We start from the raw sequence: 17,719 nt of genomic DNA, 5'->3' as shown, positions 1-17,719 counted from the left end.
AGGCCTTACGAGAGTCTTAAAGTTGGTTATTGTCTGCGGTCTTTAATGGGCTATAAGCCAATAAGACCTTATAGGTAAGGTGGGAAAAAAAGGACGATTGTATCACAGTGACCCAAAAACAAAATTTTGCCTACGGGCATCATCTAACTAAAGTTTTGTTTTATTCTAAAACGTCAGAAAAAATGATTTTTCGGACCCACGATATTTGACAGTCTCGTTCTAAAAGAGTTAAGAATGGACAAGAAACAATTGAAGACGCTCCGCGTGCGGGACGACCTGTAACATTAGAATCGGTTGACAAAATCCAAAATCGAGCTCTTGCTGAATTAACAGGAATTAATCATGAAACTGTCCGTCAGATTTTGCGTGAATCATTTAACATGCACAAAATCCGGGAAAATGATTCCAGGACTTCTCGACCAAAAGCAAAAACAATGAAGGAATGAACATGAAAAAGTCACCTCTCGATTGAAAAGCGAAAATTAGCAAAACACTGTGATGAGTGATCAGTCACCAACATCATGTCGGCCTATTACCGGTTTATAGCTAGACATAAATGTTGCGATCATTTTATATGCTATTTGGGATAGTTAGAGTTAGGATCCCATGGCGCAATCGCCGCAATCGACAAGAAAGGCAGCTCTTGGGCGGTGAGATCTTTGATTCGACTCTCGCAGTTGTAAATAACTCAATAAGGAAAAAAGATATTTTCACTATGTAAACGTAATATCCAAAAACTCCGGAAAAACGGAAGAAGCATCCACATTTACTTCGATAAGCTTGCACTTTTCAATAGATATCTATGCTCAGGGCTACGTAATGCAAACATTGTTGAAGATCCTTATCGATTGAGCAGCAAAGTGGACGAGGAAAATTTTTTCTAAAACCTGTTGGGGAAAGTACTCTCCCTTCGAACGTTCATGCCTTCGAATAATATGAATTTCTTCTACTTTTCTTGAGATTTACGCATGATTATCACATAATTATCAATAATTGATGATAAAGCTAACTAACATTTAATAGAAATGTGTAAGTCTCTTAGAAAAACTTAAAGTAGGGGAAAGTACTTTCCCTTCGAACGTTCATGCCTTCGAATAATGTGAATTTTCTTCTAGTTTTCCTGAGAGACTTACACATTTCTATTAAATATTAGTTAGCTTATCATCAATTATTGATAATTACGTGATAATTTAGTGCAAATTTTTTATGAAAAAGAAAAGAAATTCACATTATTTGAAGGCATGAACTTTCGAAGGGAGAGTACTTTCCCCTGTCTACCTGTAGGTAGATAGATAGTGGTTACATAGCGAGGAAGATACTTCTGGTCCGTCTGGTCTACAATGGACTTATTGACATTGTAAAAATGATTATTTGAATACAAACAAATACTTCAATACGTTAAAAATGTCTTTTTTAACGCAAATGATTTTTTGCATTTAAGCTATAATTCTTGCGAGTACCACATATACAGTCTCAATTAAACTCACAAAGTTCGACATTTTATTTATGAATTTCAAGCTAATTCCAATTATTTCTTGAATAATTTGAGATAATACAATAGACAGACAAGAAAGTGTTTCATATACTAAATATTTTTTATTTCACTTTGAATTACATTTTGTGATGATGCCGTATGACTATTTCATGTTATGGTGGGTGCTGAGTACTAACTCCTTCTGGCTCTAATTCAATTTATGAAATATGTTGACTATTGCATTCTCTTACGTGTCGATAAACATTAATTGAATTATTGTAGGCTTGTTGGCAATTATGACACTTTATATCCCTGGATTCATCATGAACGATCTTTGTATGCTGAATAGTTAAATATTTTGTTTTGAACTTTTTTCCGCAAAATCCACAAATTAACGGCCAATCTAGGGGTCTGTCGCTCTCGCTATCATGCATCCAAATATGCAAGAGTTCAATGTGATCTTCAAGTTCACATTCTTCCCAAAATCTAAGATCACAGAAAGTGCATTTAAACTTTCTATCCTTGTTGCTTCCTGAAATCTTAAATGTCTTGTCTTCGCTAAGTCGAACAGAATGAGATTTCTTTTTTGTTACGTTGGGCTTTGTGATCTTCTTTTCTGATGTTTTGTGATTATTCGATGTGGGCTTTTGCTGATGACTTTTCACATGGGCTCTGAGTTTATCCTTCTGAGTGAAGGATTTGAAGCACTGTCGACAGTGAAAAGTTTGTACTTTCTTGTGCTTCACCATGTGAACTCGAAGATGGGAAGCTTCATAAAATGCCATGTCGCATATTGAGCATTTATGCTCCCTCTCTCTAAATTCTGTTATCACGAATTGGACCAATTCTTGGGGGGCGTCCGGGGATTTCCTAGAGAAAAAAATGCTTTAAGTGCTAGGTTCTCAAAGGACTTAAAGTTAAATTTACTCTGTGTCTTCTGTGGAGTTAAAGAAATTCATTTCATCTATATTATATTCGTCTTTGACAATACTTATTTTTGATATTAAATCACATTCCACGGGGTTTCTATCCATTTTTTTAAAGTATTTTAATGTATCAGAAAATTTATGTTTTTGTCTTTGGGGTAATGTTTTTGTTTTTTTGCCGGAAAATGTCAAATAATGTGCCCGCCGTGCCCGCTGTCTAATCCGGTTTGGCGTAATCCGGACGAGTTATCGACGGTTACATTTAAAATAATTTTGGGGTGCTGTATGCAGTGTTCAGCACAATGAAAATAAATTATTCTGTGATGTTTTTGTTTAATAAATGAAGTATAATAGCATAGAATTCTCTAATTCTGTCTTTTTAATCTTCTTTCAAAATTTTATTTTAATTCTACAAAAAAACTTGTATTTTATTTTCGAGACGTTGAACAAATTCAGAAAATCCATCCGGATTACACGGAGCGAACATCTGTCATATTGTCTCCCAATCATCCGGATAACGAAACGGGCACTGTATTCACCACTTTTCTCATTATACTTCAATCTCTTAATTATTCTCTTAAAATAAGAAAGGAATTCTACGTCAGTTCAGTGGTCAGTGACAATTTGGAATTTAGGATCTCCAAAAGTCTCAAACTTTTCATCCCTGACTTTTCAGAAAGACGAAAATGAATTTAAAAGATGAAGAAGTATTTATCGATTATAGTATTATTAAGGAAGAGTATTCTCTAAGTCAACCGGAATTGAAGATTGAGTAAGTATTGATTAATACTTTTCATTTAACACATCCCTAAAATTTTTATGTTTTCTAGGACCACTTCTGTAAATTCAGTAAATTCCTTAGAATCTACTCAATTTGTAATCAAGGAAGTCATCAAGGAAGAAGAAAAGAATTCGACGAAGAATTTTCAATGCAATATTTGTTTAACGTATTTAATAAGCAAACAGACTTTAGAAAAGCATTATGAATGGGCTCACGCCAATGATACAATTCCTTGCAACATTTGCAAGAAGATGCTGAAGAATTACAGAACTCTGAAAAAACACTTAAAAGTTCATGACAAAGACAGAATAAGATACAAATGTGACCAATGTGAAAAAACTTTTGCAACCAGATACCGAAAGAAGTGTCACATCGACGTGGTCCACAACAAGAACAAGTAAGTATCCTTTTCACCTTTTCAGTTTTTTTATTTAGTTGTGATTCTTTCACTTCTTTCATAATCATCTTAAGAAATATATAGAAACTACAATACATATTGAGAGCACTTTTCGTAAAAAATCGCATTTCGACAGATTTTTGCATTTTCACTAACTGCAGTGCAGACAATTTCCTTCAAAAATGCAATTTTTGACGAAAATTGATCCTAATGTGTAGAGGCCTTTATGCCCTAGACACACTTACGACTTAAGCCGAGAGACGACTTAGTGGAAAATGATGGAAATGAAGTTTAACCATTATGTCGAGTATAATTACACTAAGCCGTCTCTCGGCTAATCCTCAGGTCTGTCAAGGCCCTTAGGTACTTTACTGCGATTCGGTCACGTATCTACGATTGTGCTCTTATTCACATTTATTTTTCGCGGTTTATTTTTCAACCGATTTGGTTAAACTTGGGTTTTTTTTTGGAAAGGTCTTGCAATTTCCAACCCGGCTGCATCGGTCCTAATCGATAGTGAATCGATAAAATACCAGTAATACGACTTATCTATTAATTTTGCAACCCCACTAATGGTCAAACGGTTATGTGGTTGTCAGACTAGAGGTTTAGCCCAGTTCCCGAAGGTCTCAAAATCGTAAATGTCGAGCAATTTATTTGTGGATTTTTAATAATCCAATCCAAAGTTAATTTTTTTTTTCCAAAAATCGTGATTGATGAGAAAGTAAAGCAGTTGAACATATGGCTAAGTCTTATGCCTTGGACACACTTACGACTTAAGCCGAGAGACGCGGCTTAGTGGAAAATGACGGAAATATTGTTTGACCATTATTTCTAGTATAATTATGCTAAACCAGAGGCAGGCAAGAACCGTTGAAACCGAATAAATTTCAAAATAATTTTGTTCTGGTAGCCGTTTGACCATTGATGTACACACGGCTCTTCGTTATCCAGCACTTCGTTATCCGGGTGACAGCTGCCAAACACTGGCGGTTGATGTATTCAAAATTATTTTTTACTAAACATGAAGTTTCTCCAGTGTGAATTAAAGTATTATTATCATTGTATCGAATTTTTTAATACATAAATGTTATAAAAAAAATGAAACATAAGCACACCATGAAGAAAATTCTCTTGTTCTTTGTCAGACACAAAATAAATTCACACAGCACAAAATATAAAAACCGTTGATCATTCAAAAAACCTAAATGTCATTTTGTCCCCCAGCCAGCCGGATAACGAAGAGTCGAGTGTACATGTTTTATTTGACGTTTATTCGTTTTCAACGGTTCTTGCACGCCTCTGTGCTAAACCGTCTCTCAACTAATCCCCAGGTCTGTCAAGGCCCTTAGGTCTAAAGCCCGTATAAGAGGTACGAACTTTCGGTCTTCGGGGGAACCTTATATAAGTCGACTCAAGGGCAATTTTTTTGATCTTCATTTTCCCCCAAAACCTCCTATTCCACAAAACCATGTTTTTGCTTTATATCGAAAACGTCTCCTACATTTTCTTTGATTTTCGGATATCTTTAAGAGGTAGTCCAGGTGAATCTTTTTCCCGTCCATAATATCTCTGATCTAAAAAAGGTCGTCGTCTTGAATTTTTGAAAACTAATATTTAACTACTCTAAAGGGTGTATTTTTCTATCAATTTGGTTAAATTTGGTATTTTTGGAAAGGTCTTGAAATCAGTAATGGATCGGTAGAGTATCAGTAAATGACTTATTTTTCTCGTATTTCCTTTTTTTTTAACATGTCTATACCGTCCGTATACATGTAATTCATGCTAGAATATTTCAAAATGATTTTTTAATCAATTTTCGTTTTCAAAGGCTTTTTATGATTTATGGACGAATTTAGTTGGTAGTAAAATAGTTACCAAGAGCCATGCGAAGAAAAAATCACGATGAGCGCTATCTTGTGAGATCGAGAATTTCACAAAGCCAAGACACTTTTCCATCACTTTTTTATACACTTATCATCAGTCTCTAGAACACAAACGGGAAATGATATTGACTCTCAGTAGCCCCCCATAAAAATATGTCTATAAATCAGAGGTGTGCAAGAAACCGTTGAAACCGAATTAACGTCAAAATAAGTTTGTTATAGTAGCGTTTTGACCATTGACGTACATGTTTCATTTGACGTTAATTCTGTTTCAGCAACGGTTTCTTGCACACCTCTGCTATAAATGTTTCTTAGACACGCTCCGTTCGCCTAAAATCATGTTTTTTTTTCATCTACTCCGAAAACCGCACAACGATTTCTCTTTTATGTGTTTAGCAATAGTCTCACGGGACTTTTCATCCATACGAAAATCCCCTTGAATGATTCCCAATAAAAGGTTTTCAAGGTTAAAGGTTTAAAAGGTTCTATGAAGCGTATTCCTCAAACAAAAGAGGTCATGTTTGGATGCGTTGGTAAGGTCTGGGAATTCCAAACCAACTTGAGCCAATTTCAATCAGTTATGAATGTACCGGTTATGTAATGTTGTCTATTCTCATAAAAAAATTTATCATGTAAACATGTTTTTGACATTTCAATGAGAGTGAGTGAAATCTAGATCTAGTCATCTCGCTCATTCTCATGAGAAATTTTGAAAACGTGTTTACAAACAAAAGTTATTGTGCGCTGGTCATTAGAATCACATTACATATTTTTATTTTAATCTATGATGAATACGAAAAAAAGAGAGATATAAACAAGCAAGTAAACAAGAGCATTTTCTTTTAGAGCTGTACCACAAAAGGAAATAAAACCCAAAATCCCCGAGAAGTTTAATTGTAGGAAATGTAGAAAAATATACCGTGGCAGAGATAATATCAAGAGACACTTGTTGATGCATAAGAAAACAAAGGATATCAATTGCCCAGAATGTAGAAAGGTGTTCAAGAATGAAACACATTTGGAGAAGCACATGGACTTTCACAGAAAACTGAAACCATTTATGTGCAATATTTGTGGAATGCCATTCTCTGGTCGTGGATCACTCACCAAACACATTACCAGACATAAGGATAAAGCCGTTACATGTCCTCATTGCAAAAACGTATATAAAAATAGTTTTTCCTTTAAGTGTCACCTGAAAGAGATGCATAAAGGTATTCCATTCAACATTTCAGGTAATTATTCATCAATTTCTTTCAATTTGCCTTGAAATTTTATCATTTATATCCTATTACTTTTTTTATAGCTCGGTCTCTTTCTTGTACGATATGCAATGAAAATTTCAAGAATTTGGATAATTTGAGGGAACACGTGAAGATTCACAATTGCAGTAGTAATTTTGAATGTGGACTTTGCGGGAAACATTTCAAAAGGAAAAGTAATATGCAGCAACATATTATAAAAACTCATAGAGGGTAATTCCTTTTTTTACATATATTTTGTACGTTTTATTAATTTAATTTTTTATTTAAATTTTAGGGTAAGCAAAAAGCTAAAGCATAAATATTATGTGCCAGATGAGTCATACAGGTATTCTTGTCCGCATTGCTATAAGGGTTTTAATGCAAAATCCAATTATTTAAATCATTTGACTGTCCATTCAAATGAGCGACCATTTGGGTGTGATTTCTGTGAAGCAAAATTTAAAACTAAGCAACATATGAACAGGCACAAGATAATGAAGCATGATATTGAAAATGTTCCTGAAAAAGATAATTCTATGGAATCAGAACAGGATGCAGAATTTCCAGTAAATCCAGCAACTATAAAAACTGAAATTGAAGATAGTGAATATTTGGAAAGCCAAATTGAGGTTTCAAATTGCATCAAGACTGAAGAAGATGCTTCAATTATAGTGAAAACCGAAGAAATTTTGCATTGAGAGTTTTGAGCTAGAACATCTTGATCTACAGGATTTGTTCGATCAGTGAATTTTTCGGCTCCACACTCGCATTGTCAATAATATGGCAATGAAATTTCCTGTGCTCTCAATGGAGAGTATCAGGTTCTGGATCTATTCTGCAAACGGTGAGGATGTCGAGGAAACCCTATCAACAAGTGTTTTAAGCGTTTTAATTCATGTCAATCCACACCATTAAATTAACTTTTGCGTGCTATGCAAGAAGCCAAACAGCCTTTATGGCTAGGTTTTCTTTAAATTCTCTCTGTGAGCATACTCATCTTCCCATGTAATGTGACCTACTTGCTTATGTAATGGTCGCGAAATATACAACAAATGAAGGGACTCTTTCCATCGTTTCCGTCCTGGAGGTTGGAATCGACGCTAAGACGGCGATGGCTGCATAAAGGTGGGACAAAAAAAAAGAGATGACAATAATCAAATCAATCAATCCATCAATATTCAATATTCAACCTACGACTTAAGCCGAGAGCGCCGAGAGGCTATATAAATACCTAAACTAATAATTAGACTACATTCCCATTAGTTTCTCGCTGATCCATCTCTAGCTTTAAGCCATAAGTCTGTCTAGGGCGTAAGCCATAAATGTGTCTACACATTGGGAGCAATTTTCGTCAAAAATTGGATTTTTGACATAAATTTGACGTTTCCCCCTACAACGCTGCAGGGAATTTCCTTCAAAAAAGCAAGTTTTGACAAAAATTGCTCCCAATGTGTAGAGGCCATAAGGCATTAGAACTAGAACAATAACCAATATTTCACCAGTCATTTCAGGTAAAGAATTATAGATTAAAATTATCGACGAAATTAAAACTGGAATTAATGGGAAGCCCTTTAATTAATTTAATTTAACTCAAAATACAGATAAAGTGATTGTTATACAAAAATTTCAAAGTTTCATTAAATGCTCTGAAAATTGTTATTGAAAGATATTCAAAATTAAAATTTAAACCTCTTAATTGCTATCTTAATAAGAGTTTTTGTCATTTAACCTCAAAGTCTCCTAGGTCCTAGCGTCCACTCTTATAAAGCTATTTTAAAATAAAATTTTTTGGCATTTAATGTCAAAGTGACATGTGGATTTTAACCCAAAACAAAATAGATTTATCCTTGACTTCTTTGAAGAAAACATAAAAATGAGTTTTGAAGAGGACAAATTATTTGAGGATACTATTATTAAAGAAGAATATTCCTTAAATCAACAACCAGAAGAGTTTTATCAAGAAGTGAAGATAGAGTAAGTTGTACTTAATCTAAATAAAATCGTAAGATTCCTAAAGTCTATTTTTTTAGGAGTCCTTCTAGGAATTCAATAAAATCTGTTCAGTTTGTGATCAAGGCAGTAAAAGAAGACCAAACTAGATCTAAGAAGTTTCATTGCAATGTTTGCTTGAAATACTTCCCAAACAAAAAAGGTTTGACAAGACATCAATTCAGTCACATCACTGAACCAAAACCCTGCACAATTTGCAAGAAGATCTTAAAGAATTCCAGAAGTTTGCAAAGACACATGCTTATTCATGACAAAACAAGATCGAAATACAAGTGTTTGCGGTGTCCATCATCATTTTCGACTAGATACACAGTTAATCGTCATATTAGCGCTGTTCATGATAGGTAAGTAACTTTTAACTTATTTTACTGCTCGAGTATTGCTCGAACTCAAAGAGGGATCAGATACAGTATCGGCCAAAATTTTCTTGACAAAGCTCTATGTTCGAGAAATCAGGTGGAAAAAATGATAGAAATTTTTCTTTTTGAGAATGAGTTGTTTATAAATCGTAGATATTATTATGTTTTAAAAAAATAACTAATTTTATTTCATATCAAAATTAATTCTCTTCCAAAAGTTGATAATTTTCATCCGTCAAAAGTTTGTTGACAAATTTGAAAAAATGGTCAAATATACGTACAATTTACATCCTGTTACCAGTTATATTATGAAGTTATGTTATTTGAGAAGTAAATGGTCGGTTTGTACCTTTCTAAAGTTTTCAGTGATCAATATCAGCCTATAAAAGTAATGATAAAAATATTTTATTTTTGTTAATATATAATTTAGTTTAAAGTGGCAAGTTACAAAAAATTATAATAGAGAAATCGTCCGGAAATATTTTCGGAATGAATTTGCGTCGTCATTTGTTTAATTTTATGGAAAATCATGTCAGAATATTGATAAAATCGTCGAAACTTATGATGATGAGGCACAAGTACACCAGAAAAACGCAAATGGTAGACCTCTAGAGTTTCGATTCAGAAGGTAGAAAACCACATTGTAAGTATCCCTGATATACGGTAAAAAATTTCGGCACGTATTTGTTCCAAAAATTAGCTCGTCCACAGACACCATAATTTTTGGCATAATTTTGTTCATTTTACGAGACTCAAAATATTTGTAACGAATTTGTTCCAAAATGTAGCTCGTCCACGGACACCGAAAATTTTTGGAACAAATTTGTACCTTCTAGGAGGAACAAAAAGATACCCAATATTTACAACGAATTTGTTCCAAAATGTAGCTCGTTCACGGACATCGAAAATTTTTGGAACAGATTTGTACCTTCTAGGAATCTAGGAGGAACAAAAAGATACCCAATATTAGTAGCGAATTTGTTCCAATAAATAGCTTTTTTAGTATAAAATCGTATAGCTCCTCCCTCTAATCCATCACTGAAGCGAAGAGGACGCCAAATCTGTGGCAATTTTCGTGCTACATGGTTTCACTTTTTTAATTCTAGATTCCCTTCCCCTTCTGCTGCCAGCACTCACGTATGATTTCGTCACGCACGCGTCTGTATAAAACACTCTTAAGTTGATTTTTATTTGATGTTCCCAATGAACTTTCGCCGCCAAAATCCATCTCGACTGAAGTATAGGCCTTAACTGTAAGACGAGATCACTTACACGGATTTGTTCCCGACAATGGGAACAAAAAGATTCCCCATATGAGTAACAATTTCGTTCCAAAAATTACCTCGTCCACGGACACCGAAAATTTTTGGAACAAATATGTTGCTGATGTAGGAATAACATTGTTATAAAAAATATGTACCAATTTGTTCCTGACAGTGGGGGGAACAAAACAGCCGAGTGCAACAAATTGTGTTCCAAATTTCAGGAACAAATTTGTATAAAACGAAATCAACTCAAATTTGTAGACATTCCACTGTATCAAAACGGTTCCAAAAGAAAACTCTAACAAAATTGTAACTGCATTTCATAACAAATCTATAAAGAAAACTTTTTGGAACAAAAAAATATCTTTTCTAGGTGCAAATCGATTCCAAAAAAATTTGTTCCAAGGAAAACTTGTTCCAATATTTTGGTCAGTGTTCAAAAGTTTTTACCGTGATAGTGACTCCATGATGTCTGCTCCAGAAATCCAAAATCAGTTGGTTGCTGAAGAAACTGGAGTCCCTAATGTTACAAAAATCAATTGCAAAATGAGAAAAGTAGTAAGAATGGTTGGGTGACTCCATGGATTTCATGAGTCTAATCTTGTTAAAACATTGCAGATTATCCTTTTAGTGTGTTTAAAGTAAAACTAATACATAATAATACATTAATAATACTTACAATTTATAAACAACTTATTTGCAAAAAGAAACATTTAAAAAAGTAATTTTTTTTAAATTATTTCTTCCACCTGATTTCTCGAACAAAGCTTTATCAAGAAACTTTTGGCCCATACTGTTTAATTAGATTTTTTCTTTAATATTTGTTAATGTACTGTCACTTAAACAATAAGAAAAATATCGACTTCGGTGACCCCCTCCCATCTCTGATAAACTCTAGAGACGTTTCCCCATTCTAACCCTTCCAAAATTATGTTTTTTTTTTTTAATTTTCTCAAAACGACTTCACCGATTTCTTTCATTTCCGAATTTTTGTCTTATGGTGTCAATTTTTGACAAGGCAATTTTTGACGAAAATTGCTTGTAGTGTGTAGACACCATTAGAGGTAATCCATGCGAATATTTCGTCCCTAAAGTCTAGATACCCGGTATCTAGGTATCTAGGGCCTAGACGCCTATAACCGAAAAATAATTCGAAATCGAATTTTCGCTGGTCAATCCTTTTTATGGAAGATTTGTTCGCCGGTGACCCTAAAAAGAAGTTATTCCTACGGCCATCTAAAGTTGTATCCTGCACTTAAAGTCAGAAAAAATGATTTTTTTCGACCCATTTTTTGACCCTCTCGTCCTTAAACGGTAAATCGCTCTGGATCGACTATTAGGTGTGATCGTTGTGATTCCTTCTAATCACATCTATTGTAATCCTCGGATTTTCTCAAAGTGCTCAGATCGAGCTGAAATTCACAGGGTATATATTTTGAATATCCCTGATGCCGAAAAGCATAAGCCGGCAATTTCGGGTCCGGCCGGCCGTCCGGTCGTCCGTAGTACGCAATATCTCTTGTTTGGAAAGAGATATCTTCATAATTTTTTTAAAAATATTATCTACGCGCGCGTACGACGATTTCTGTGCTATTAGTTTTTTGAAAAATCGGTTCTAAACCGGTTAAAAATCACGTTTTGTAGTCTATCTCGAAATCTAAGCATGCGATTTTGAAAATTTTATGTTTATGTTGTTGCCCAGAAAATTTAGACCAATTAAAAAAATATATTTTAAGACATTCATCGAGCAGTTCTCGAGATATTTCACTTTAAAGATTTCAATTTTAAGAAAATTTGCTATTAGCGTCAGGCGGGAAAAAAACGGGGGAAGCGGCGTCGGACAAGTTTTTCCCATAGCACTCTCTCACTCTCCCTTTCTCTCTCTCTCTCTACATAGTTAGCCTATATTCGAAGATTTGTAAGGTGACATATACAATTCGCGATCTGCGATTTTTTTCGCGGATCTTCGTGAGACGCGAATTTCTTCGCAGATTTTCGCGGAGCGCGAATTTTTTCGCGGATTTTTGCAGGGTGCGTATTTTTTCACGGATTTTCGCGGGGTCCGAAAATGTCCGCGGATTTTCGCGGGGCACGAATTTTTTCGTGGATTTTCACGGGGCGCGATTTTTTCGCAGATTTTCGCGGGGCGTGAATTTATTCGCGGATTTTCGCGGGTCGCGAATTATTTTCGCGGGGCTCGTATTTTTCGTGGGTTATGAATATCTTCGCGGATTCTCACGGGTCGCTGACAGAGGTTCTAAACAGATGTAAAGTTGAGGCCTCTATCTCTCATAGTTTCCGAGATAATCTACTTTAAAGATTTTTAGACACTTTTATGCATTTCTCTTCCAATTTTCCTTATTAATAACGATAATATGCTTCATACACTTTAAGAATTATTAAACGAAATTTTTATTATTTATGTACCGTCGTTGCGGGTGACTTTGCGCTCGGGGGGTGACTTTGCACTCTGCTGTTCGTGAGACTTTGAACAATTCTAGCACTTATTGATAGTCTTCGCCGATCCGGTCTACCATGTCAAAGTATATAGGGATATGTTATGTACCAAGTAAGGTACAATGATCCCCAAAAGGATTCTTGTAGTTTCAGTAATAGTCAATGAAATCCTAGTATAGGTATTTTGTCAAAAAACGGCTCCGTGAAAAAGTTATCTGAAGGTTCAATTCCAAAATCGATTTCAGAGTAGTAAATTGTCCAAATCCAATCTAAATTTATCTGGCTAGAATAATCCACTTCGATTTTGTTGATTATTTTTAATAAAATATTTTTTTCCCTATTATCTTCCTAAGAACGCATGATTTATGTTATAAAATTGCATATAATGATCTTTCTAAAGCTTTATTATAGAAGTATTTGGCTAAAAATTATCCAATTTTGTGGGAACTCAAGATAAAATGACCGAGATCTACATGATGGAATGGTCGCCATCTTGATTTGACGTTTTTATCCGCCATTTTGAATAACTGTCAAAACAAAAATCTCATCCGATTGAGCTGAAATTTTAGTATGTTCTAGCTGATATCAAGGCCTTTTCAGAACATATATAAAATCCGACCTAGGTCAAGTGATTGTCTGGATATAGGGGCTCCAAGTTCAAAATTTTGACATTTTTTATGAATACAGAACTACAGGGAGCTTCTTTTAACGAAACTATCTGAAAAAAGACAGCGCTATCGTTAAGCGATGAGATCTAACAAACAAACAAAAAGAATAGTAATGTTTTTGTTTATAGCAGCGCATTATTTGAGAATCTTATAAACTGTTTTCGCAAAGATGAAAAATAAAAAATTAATTAAATGTACTTTTCGTTTATTTATTTTTTAATTATGTTAAAGTAAATAAATATATAAAATAAAAGTCTCAACCATTTTTAATGGTTACTGAGGCATTTCGTTTAGGTTTCAAATATTGAAGATTAAAAATAAAGACCGCCAAAATATGAATATGGCAAAATTTTAAATTTTGAGCCTCTGTATCTAGGTAAATGCTTGACGTAGACTGCAACATAGATACGTTTTGAAAAGGCCTTGATATCAGCTACAACATACTAAAATTTCAACCCAATCGGACCAGTTTTAGGGTTTGACAGTTATTCAAAATGGCGGACAGAAACGTTAAATCAAGATGGCGACCACGTCATCTTGTTGATCTCGTGCATCTTACCCTTAGATGTGAAGATCTTCATTGTCGTTTATTATCAGAAATTGTTGATTTTTTAGTATTTATTAAAAAGTGCAAAGTCACTCCCGCGCCTTATCCCAATTGCAAGCCTTTTTTCTTGATTTTTTTAAACATAGTAAAGTTTTATAAAATTAATGTTAGTGGCACAAAATCCATTCATTAACAACTGAATACAAATAATTTTATCCAATAACCCCCCTCCCTTCACTTTAACTATCCACTTTTAGAGGGTAAAGTTGAAAAACAGCGAAAAAACGTGCAAAGTCACCCGCAACGACGGTATAAATAATATCGTTCGGGTTTGCCACAATCCAAATTTGCAATGAAGGAATCGCACCACTATAAGCTGATCTAGGCTTATCACTGGCTTTTTCATAGACCCAACAACGAATTTTAGAGATAAAGAATCACGGTTTTGACCACTGCAGAAGGCGCACTGTCGCGTCGAAAGCTTTGGCGAAAACAGCGTTGTTGTTTAGTTTCTGAAAGGATCAGCATCCCTGACGCACCCGGAAGGAGGTCATCTCCCTATTGCACTATAGATTATACATGTTCTTCTTCAGTTATTCCATTGGAATCCCATTTAACGCGTTTAATTATTAGTAGCGGAATGTAGAAGGAAAAGAAGGCAATTTTAATAATGAAATACGTATGCAATAAGTCCTTTTGCTTCATCAGTAATTACTATAGCATTTTTTTTTTTAATTTTATTTATGTTTAGACCAAAGGATGAGATCAGGAAGAAGTTTACGTGTAAAGAATGTGGAAAGCAGTATAACGGAAAAAGTGATTTCCAGAGACATGTGTTGATTCATTTAGAAGAAACTGACATCAAATGCCCTGAATGCCCAAAGAAATTCAAGCAACAGAAACATTTGGATATACACATGGACTTTCATAGGAAAGTAAAACCATTTATGTGCGAGATTTGTGGAATTCCTTTTAAAACTCCTGGACTTCTTACCAAACACGTTGCCAGGCATCTGGATAAATCTATTGTTTGTCCGCATTGCAAAAACATCTATAAAAATAGGTTATCTTTTAAGGATCACATGAGAGATCTGCATAAGGGTCTTCCAATTGATATTTCAGGTATCTATCAATTTCTTTCAATTCGTTTTTAAAATGTGAATAATCCATTTGATTTTTTTACAGTTCGTCCTCTTTATTGTACAATATGCAAAGATCGTTTTAATGATTTGGATAGCTTGAGGGATCATGTTAAGATTCACAATTACAGTGGAGCCTTTGAATGTGGCTACTGTGGGAAACTTTTCAGGAGGAAAAACAATTTAAAAACACACCTTTTGAAAGTTCATACAAAGTAAGTTCTTTTCAATTTTGATTAAGTTTTTTTTTCAAATTATTTTTTTTATTGTTGTAGGGTTCCTAAAACGAAAAAGGCGGTACGGAATGAACTTTCGGTACCATTATCACCTGTGTCTGCGTCTAATGAATTTAAGTTCGCTTGTCCGCACTGCGATAAAAAATGTTTTACGAGACCATATTATTTATTCCATTTATCACTGCATTCAAATGAGCAATCTTTTGAGTGTGAATTTTGTAAGATAAAATTTAAAAGTGAAAAATATTTGAAGCAGCACTTGTCTGAAAATTCTTGCAAAAGAGACAAAATGGTAAAACTAGAACAACAAAATGCAGAATTTCCAGTAAATCCTGCAACTATAAAAACTGAAATTGAAGATAGTGAATGTTTGGAAAGCCAAATTGAGATTTCGGAATACACCAAGATTGAAGAAGATGTTTCAATTATTGTAAAAACAGAAGAAATTTTAGATTGAGTAAAGTATAAGTTTTTTTAAAAATAATTTCAGGTAAAAGTTTCTGTTTTAGCTGTAACAAAAAAATGAAAAATGATTGATATTCGGATTAAAATGGAAACTTTCAATTGAAAAAAAGTGTTTTTTTTTTGAATAGGCAGAAATTTTCGTGTCCCATAGTTTTTGCAAACAAAACGAATAAAAGTGCATTTGGAAATAATGTGATTTGATAATCAGAAATCAGAAATTAAGTGAAGTATTTGGGATACTTTCAGTTTCCAAAAGTATTCAGAATGAGGGATGGGAAGTCTTTAGGATACATCCAAAAATGGGAGGGAAAATAATGAGTATTTTCTTGTTCCTTGGTGTATCCTGAACATTTCTCCTGAAGAAACTTATGGTCCCTCACGTTAAGTTTTTGAAATACTTTAAGCTTTAAGGGATTGCATGGGTCAAATAGATTGCAAAACACAATATTTTCTCTATTTTTTTTCAAAATCAATTTTTTTTTATTTAAATTTAAGTTTTTAAGTATAAAGTACAATATTTAAGCTATATTTTGACGACTCAGAATATAAGTCGAACAACTCGATTTTTTACAAAAATCGTTTTATTCGCTTTTTGGATACTTCTTTATACTCTCTGCCTTTCCTGTGAATTTTATACTTGAAAGATCAAATTTATAGAGATTTTAATTCTCAAAAATCCTACACTCTGCATGTAAAATCTCAGCTTCAAATCGGTCTAATGTAAAATTTGCCTACTGCGAGTTATTCGTTTCTTATTTTGAGCGATCGATTATCTGAATTTTTCATTTAAATAAAAATATTAAAAATTCAGACGTGTTGGGGCCAGTTTTTCGGAGAAATTTTTTGATAAAGCATACTTTTCTGTGAGACAATATTTCTCAGACTATATTTTCATCTGACGTCAAAAATTCAATATTTCCTGTTAGCTGATGAGTTAAAATTGTATTTTAATTGTACATAATGCAATGACTAATTTGTTTTTTTACAATCTTTTAAAGAAAGGAAGCATAATATAAGGATTTCAGAACCTTGATAACTAAACCATGAATTATCCGGCTAAATAGCCTATATACTTTATACAGAGAGTTCCGCCTTGAGTGAAAACTGATTGAAAGAATGTGATATGAATTTCCAATTATTGACAGCTCTTTTATAAAATAATATTTGAAATTACCCTTAAATGTATGCAAATATTTTTCACGTGGTAAATTTTGAATGCATTTATGGTTGGCCCTGAAAATAGGCCGAAAAATTTGCGAAAAACATTTTTGCCTACATCAGGGCGTTTCCACAACTTATTAAAAATATATCTCCTGTGGGTATGCAATTTTTCTGTGTCACTGGAGTGAATTCACGGTTTTTTTTCGGTCCCGAGATTTTCTTTGAAAGCGGAAATCCTTGTATATGAAAAAAGAGTTGGCAAAGCGTTGGAGGCTTTGCGAAGTGCTCGAACTCGTGACTTAGATGCTATACCTCAGAAGTACTTTCGCAATATTTACCGTTTACCAAATCTGAACTGATTTGAACCGATTCATAAATCACTTTAAAAAAAAATCCCCAAAATAGTTTTAAGAGTAACAAAAGTGATTTTAGGACAAAAAACTACTTATCGGTTTATAATCGGTTCATTATCGGTTCACAACCGGTCATAAATTACTCAAAACATTGTTCAAAATACACTGTAATGTAATTGAATTTCGAATAAAAATTAGTTATTGGCCACAAACCGGTTCATTACCGATTGGAACCGGTTTAGTTTTATCGGAAATTCCAAGACCTTTCGAACGAGCCCAAATATGATACTTTTCGGACGCGAAATACGCTCCCTAGAGCCTTTTTAACCTTCGACCTTGAAAAACTCTTAT

The 17,719-nt window shown here is 33.9% G+C and overlaps 2 protein-coding genes across 2 annotated transcripts; one reads left to right on the top strand and one right to left on the bottom strand.

The window, feature by feature from the left end:
* Nucleotides 1-1,498: 1,498 nt before the first annotated feature.
* On the bottom strand, nucleotides 1,499-2,606 carry LOC129804134 (zinc finger protein 366-like). The gene is made up of 2 exons (XM_055851217.1): nucleotides 2,402-2,606; nucleotides 1,499-2,344 (listed from the first exon to the last, which is right to left on the bottom strand). The coding sequence occupies exons 1-2, from the start codon at nucleotides 2,506-2,508 to the stop codon at nucleotides 1,693-1,695; spliced, it is 759 nt and encodes a 252-aa protein (XP_055707192.1). The 5' UTR covers nucleotides 2,509-2,606; the 3' UTR covers nucleotides 1,499-1,692.
* Nucleotides 2,607-2,987: 381 nt separating this feature from the next.
* Nucleotides 2,988-15,940, top strand: LOC129800943 (zinc finger protein 665-like). Its single transcript, XM_055845687.1, has 10 exons — nucleotides 2,988-3,172; nucleotides 3,231-3,578; nucleotides 6,311-6,699; nucleotides 6,771-6,939; nucleotides 7,004-7,400; nucleotides 8,519-8,682; nucleotides 8,739-9,062; nucleotides 14,766-15,136; nucleotides 15,200-15,368; nucleotides 15,429-15,940. Exons 1-10 carry the CDS (start codon nucleotides 3,087-3,089, stop codon nucleotides 15,844-15,846), a joined length of 2,835 nt encoding a protein of 944 aa, XP_055701662.1. The 5' UTR covers nucleotides 2,988-3,086; the 3' UTR covers nucleotides 15,847-15,940.
* The last annotated feature ends 1,779 nt before the right edge of the window (nucleotides 15,941-17,719 follow it).

The sequence above is a fragment of the Phlebotomus papatasi genome, chromosome 2 (assembly GCF_024763615.1).
Source record: "Phlebotomus papatasi isolate M1 chromosome 2, Ppap_2.1, whole genome shotgun sequence".
Classification (NCBI taxonomy): Eukaryota; Metazoa; Arthropoda; class Insecta; order Diptera; family Psychodidae; genus Phlebotomus; species Phlebotomus papatasi.
The sequence above is the reverse complement of the archived record's forward strand: the minus strand, read 5'-3'. Positions and strand labels throughout refer to the sequence as shown.

Coding starts and splice junctions, on each gene's coding strand:
- LOC129804134 (XM_055851217.1), bottom strand. CDS start 2,508: ATGGATAGAAACCCCGTGGAATGTGATTTAATATCAAAAATAAGTATT. Junction 2,345..2,401: donor AACTCCACAGAAGACACAGA/GTAAATTTAACT, acceptor TTTTTTCTCTAG/GAAATCCCCGGACGCCCCCC.
- LOC129800943 (XM_055845687.1), top strand. CDS start 3,087: ATGAATTTAAAAGATGAAGAAGTATTTATCGATTATAGTATTATTAAG. Junction 3,173..3,230: donor CAACCGGAATTGAAGATTGA/GTAAGTATTGAT, acceptor TATGTTTTCTAG/GACCACTTCTGTAAATTCAG. Junction 15,137..15,199: donor TCTTCCAATTGATATTTCAG/GTATCTATCAAT, acceptor ATTTTTTTACAG/TTCGTCCTCTTTATTGTACA.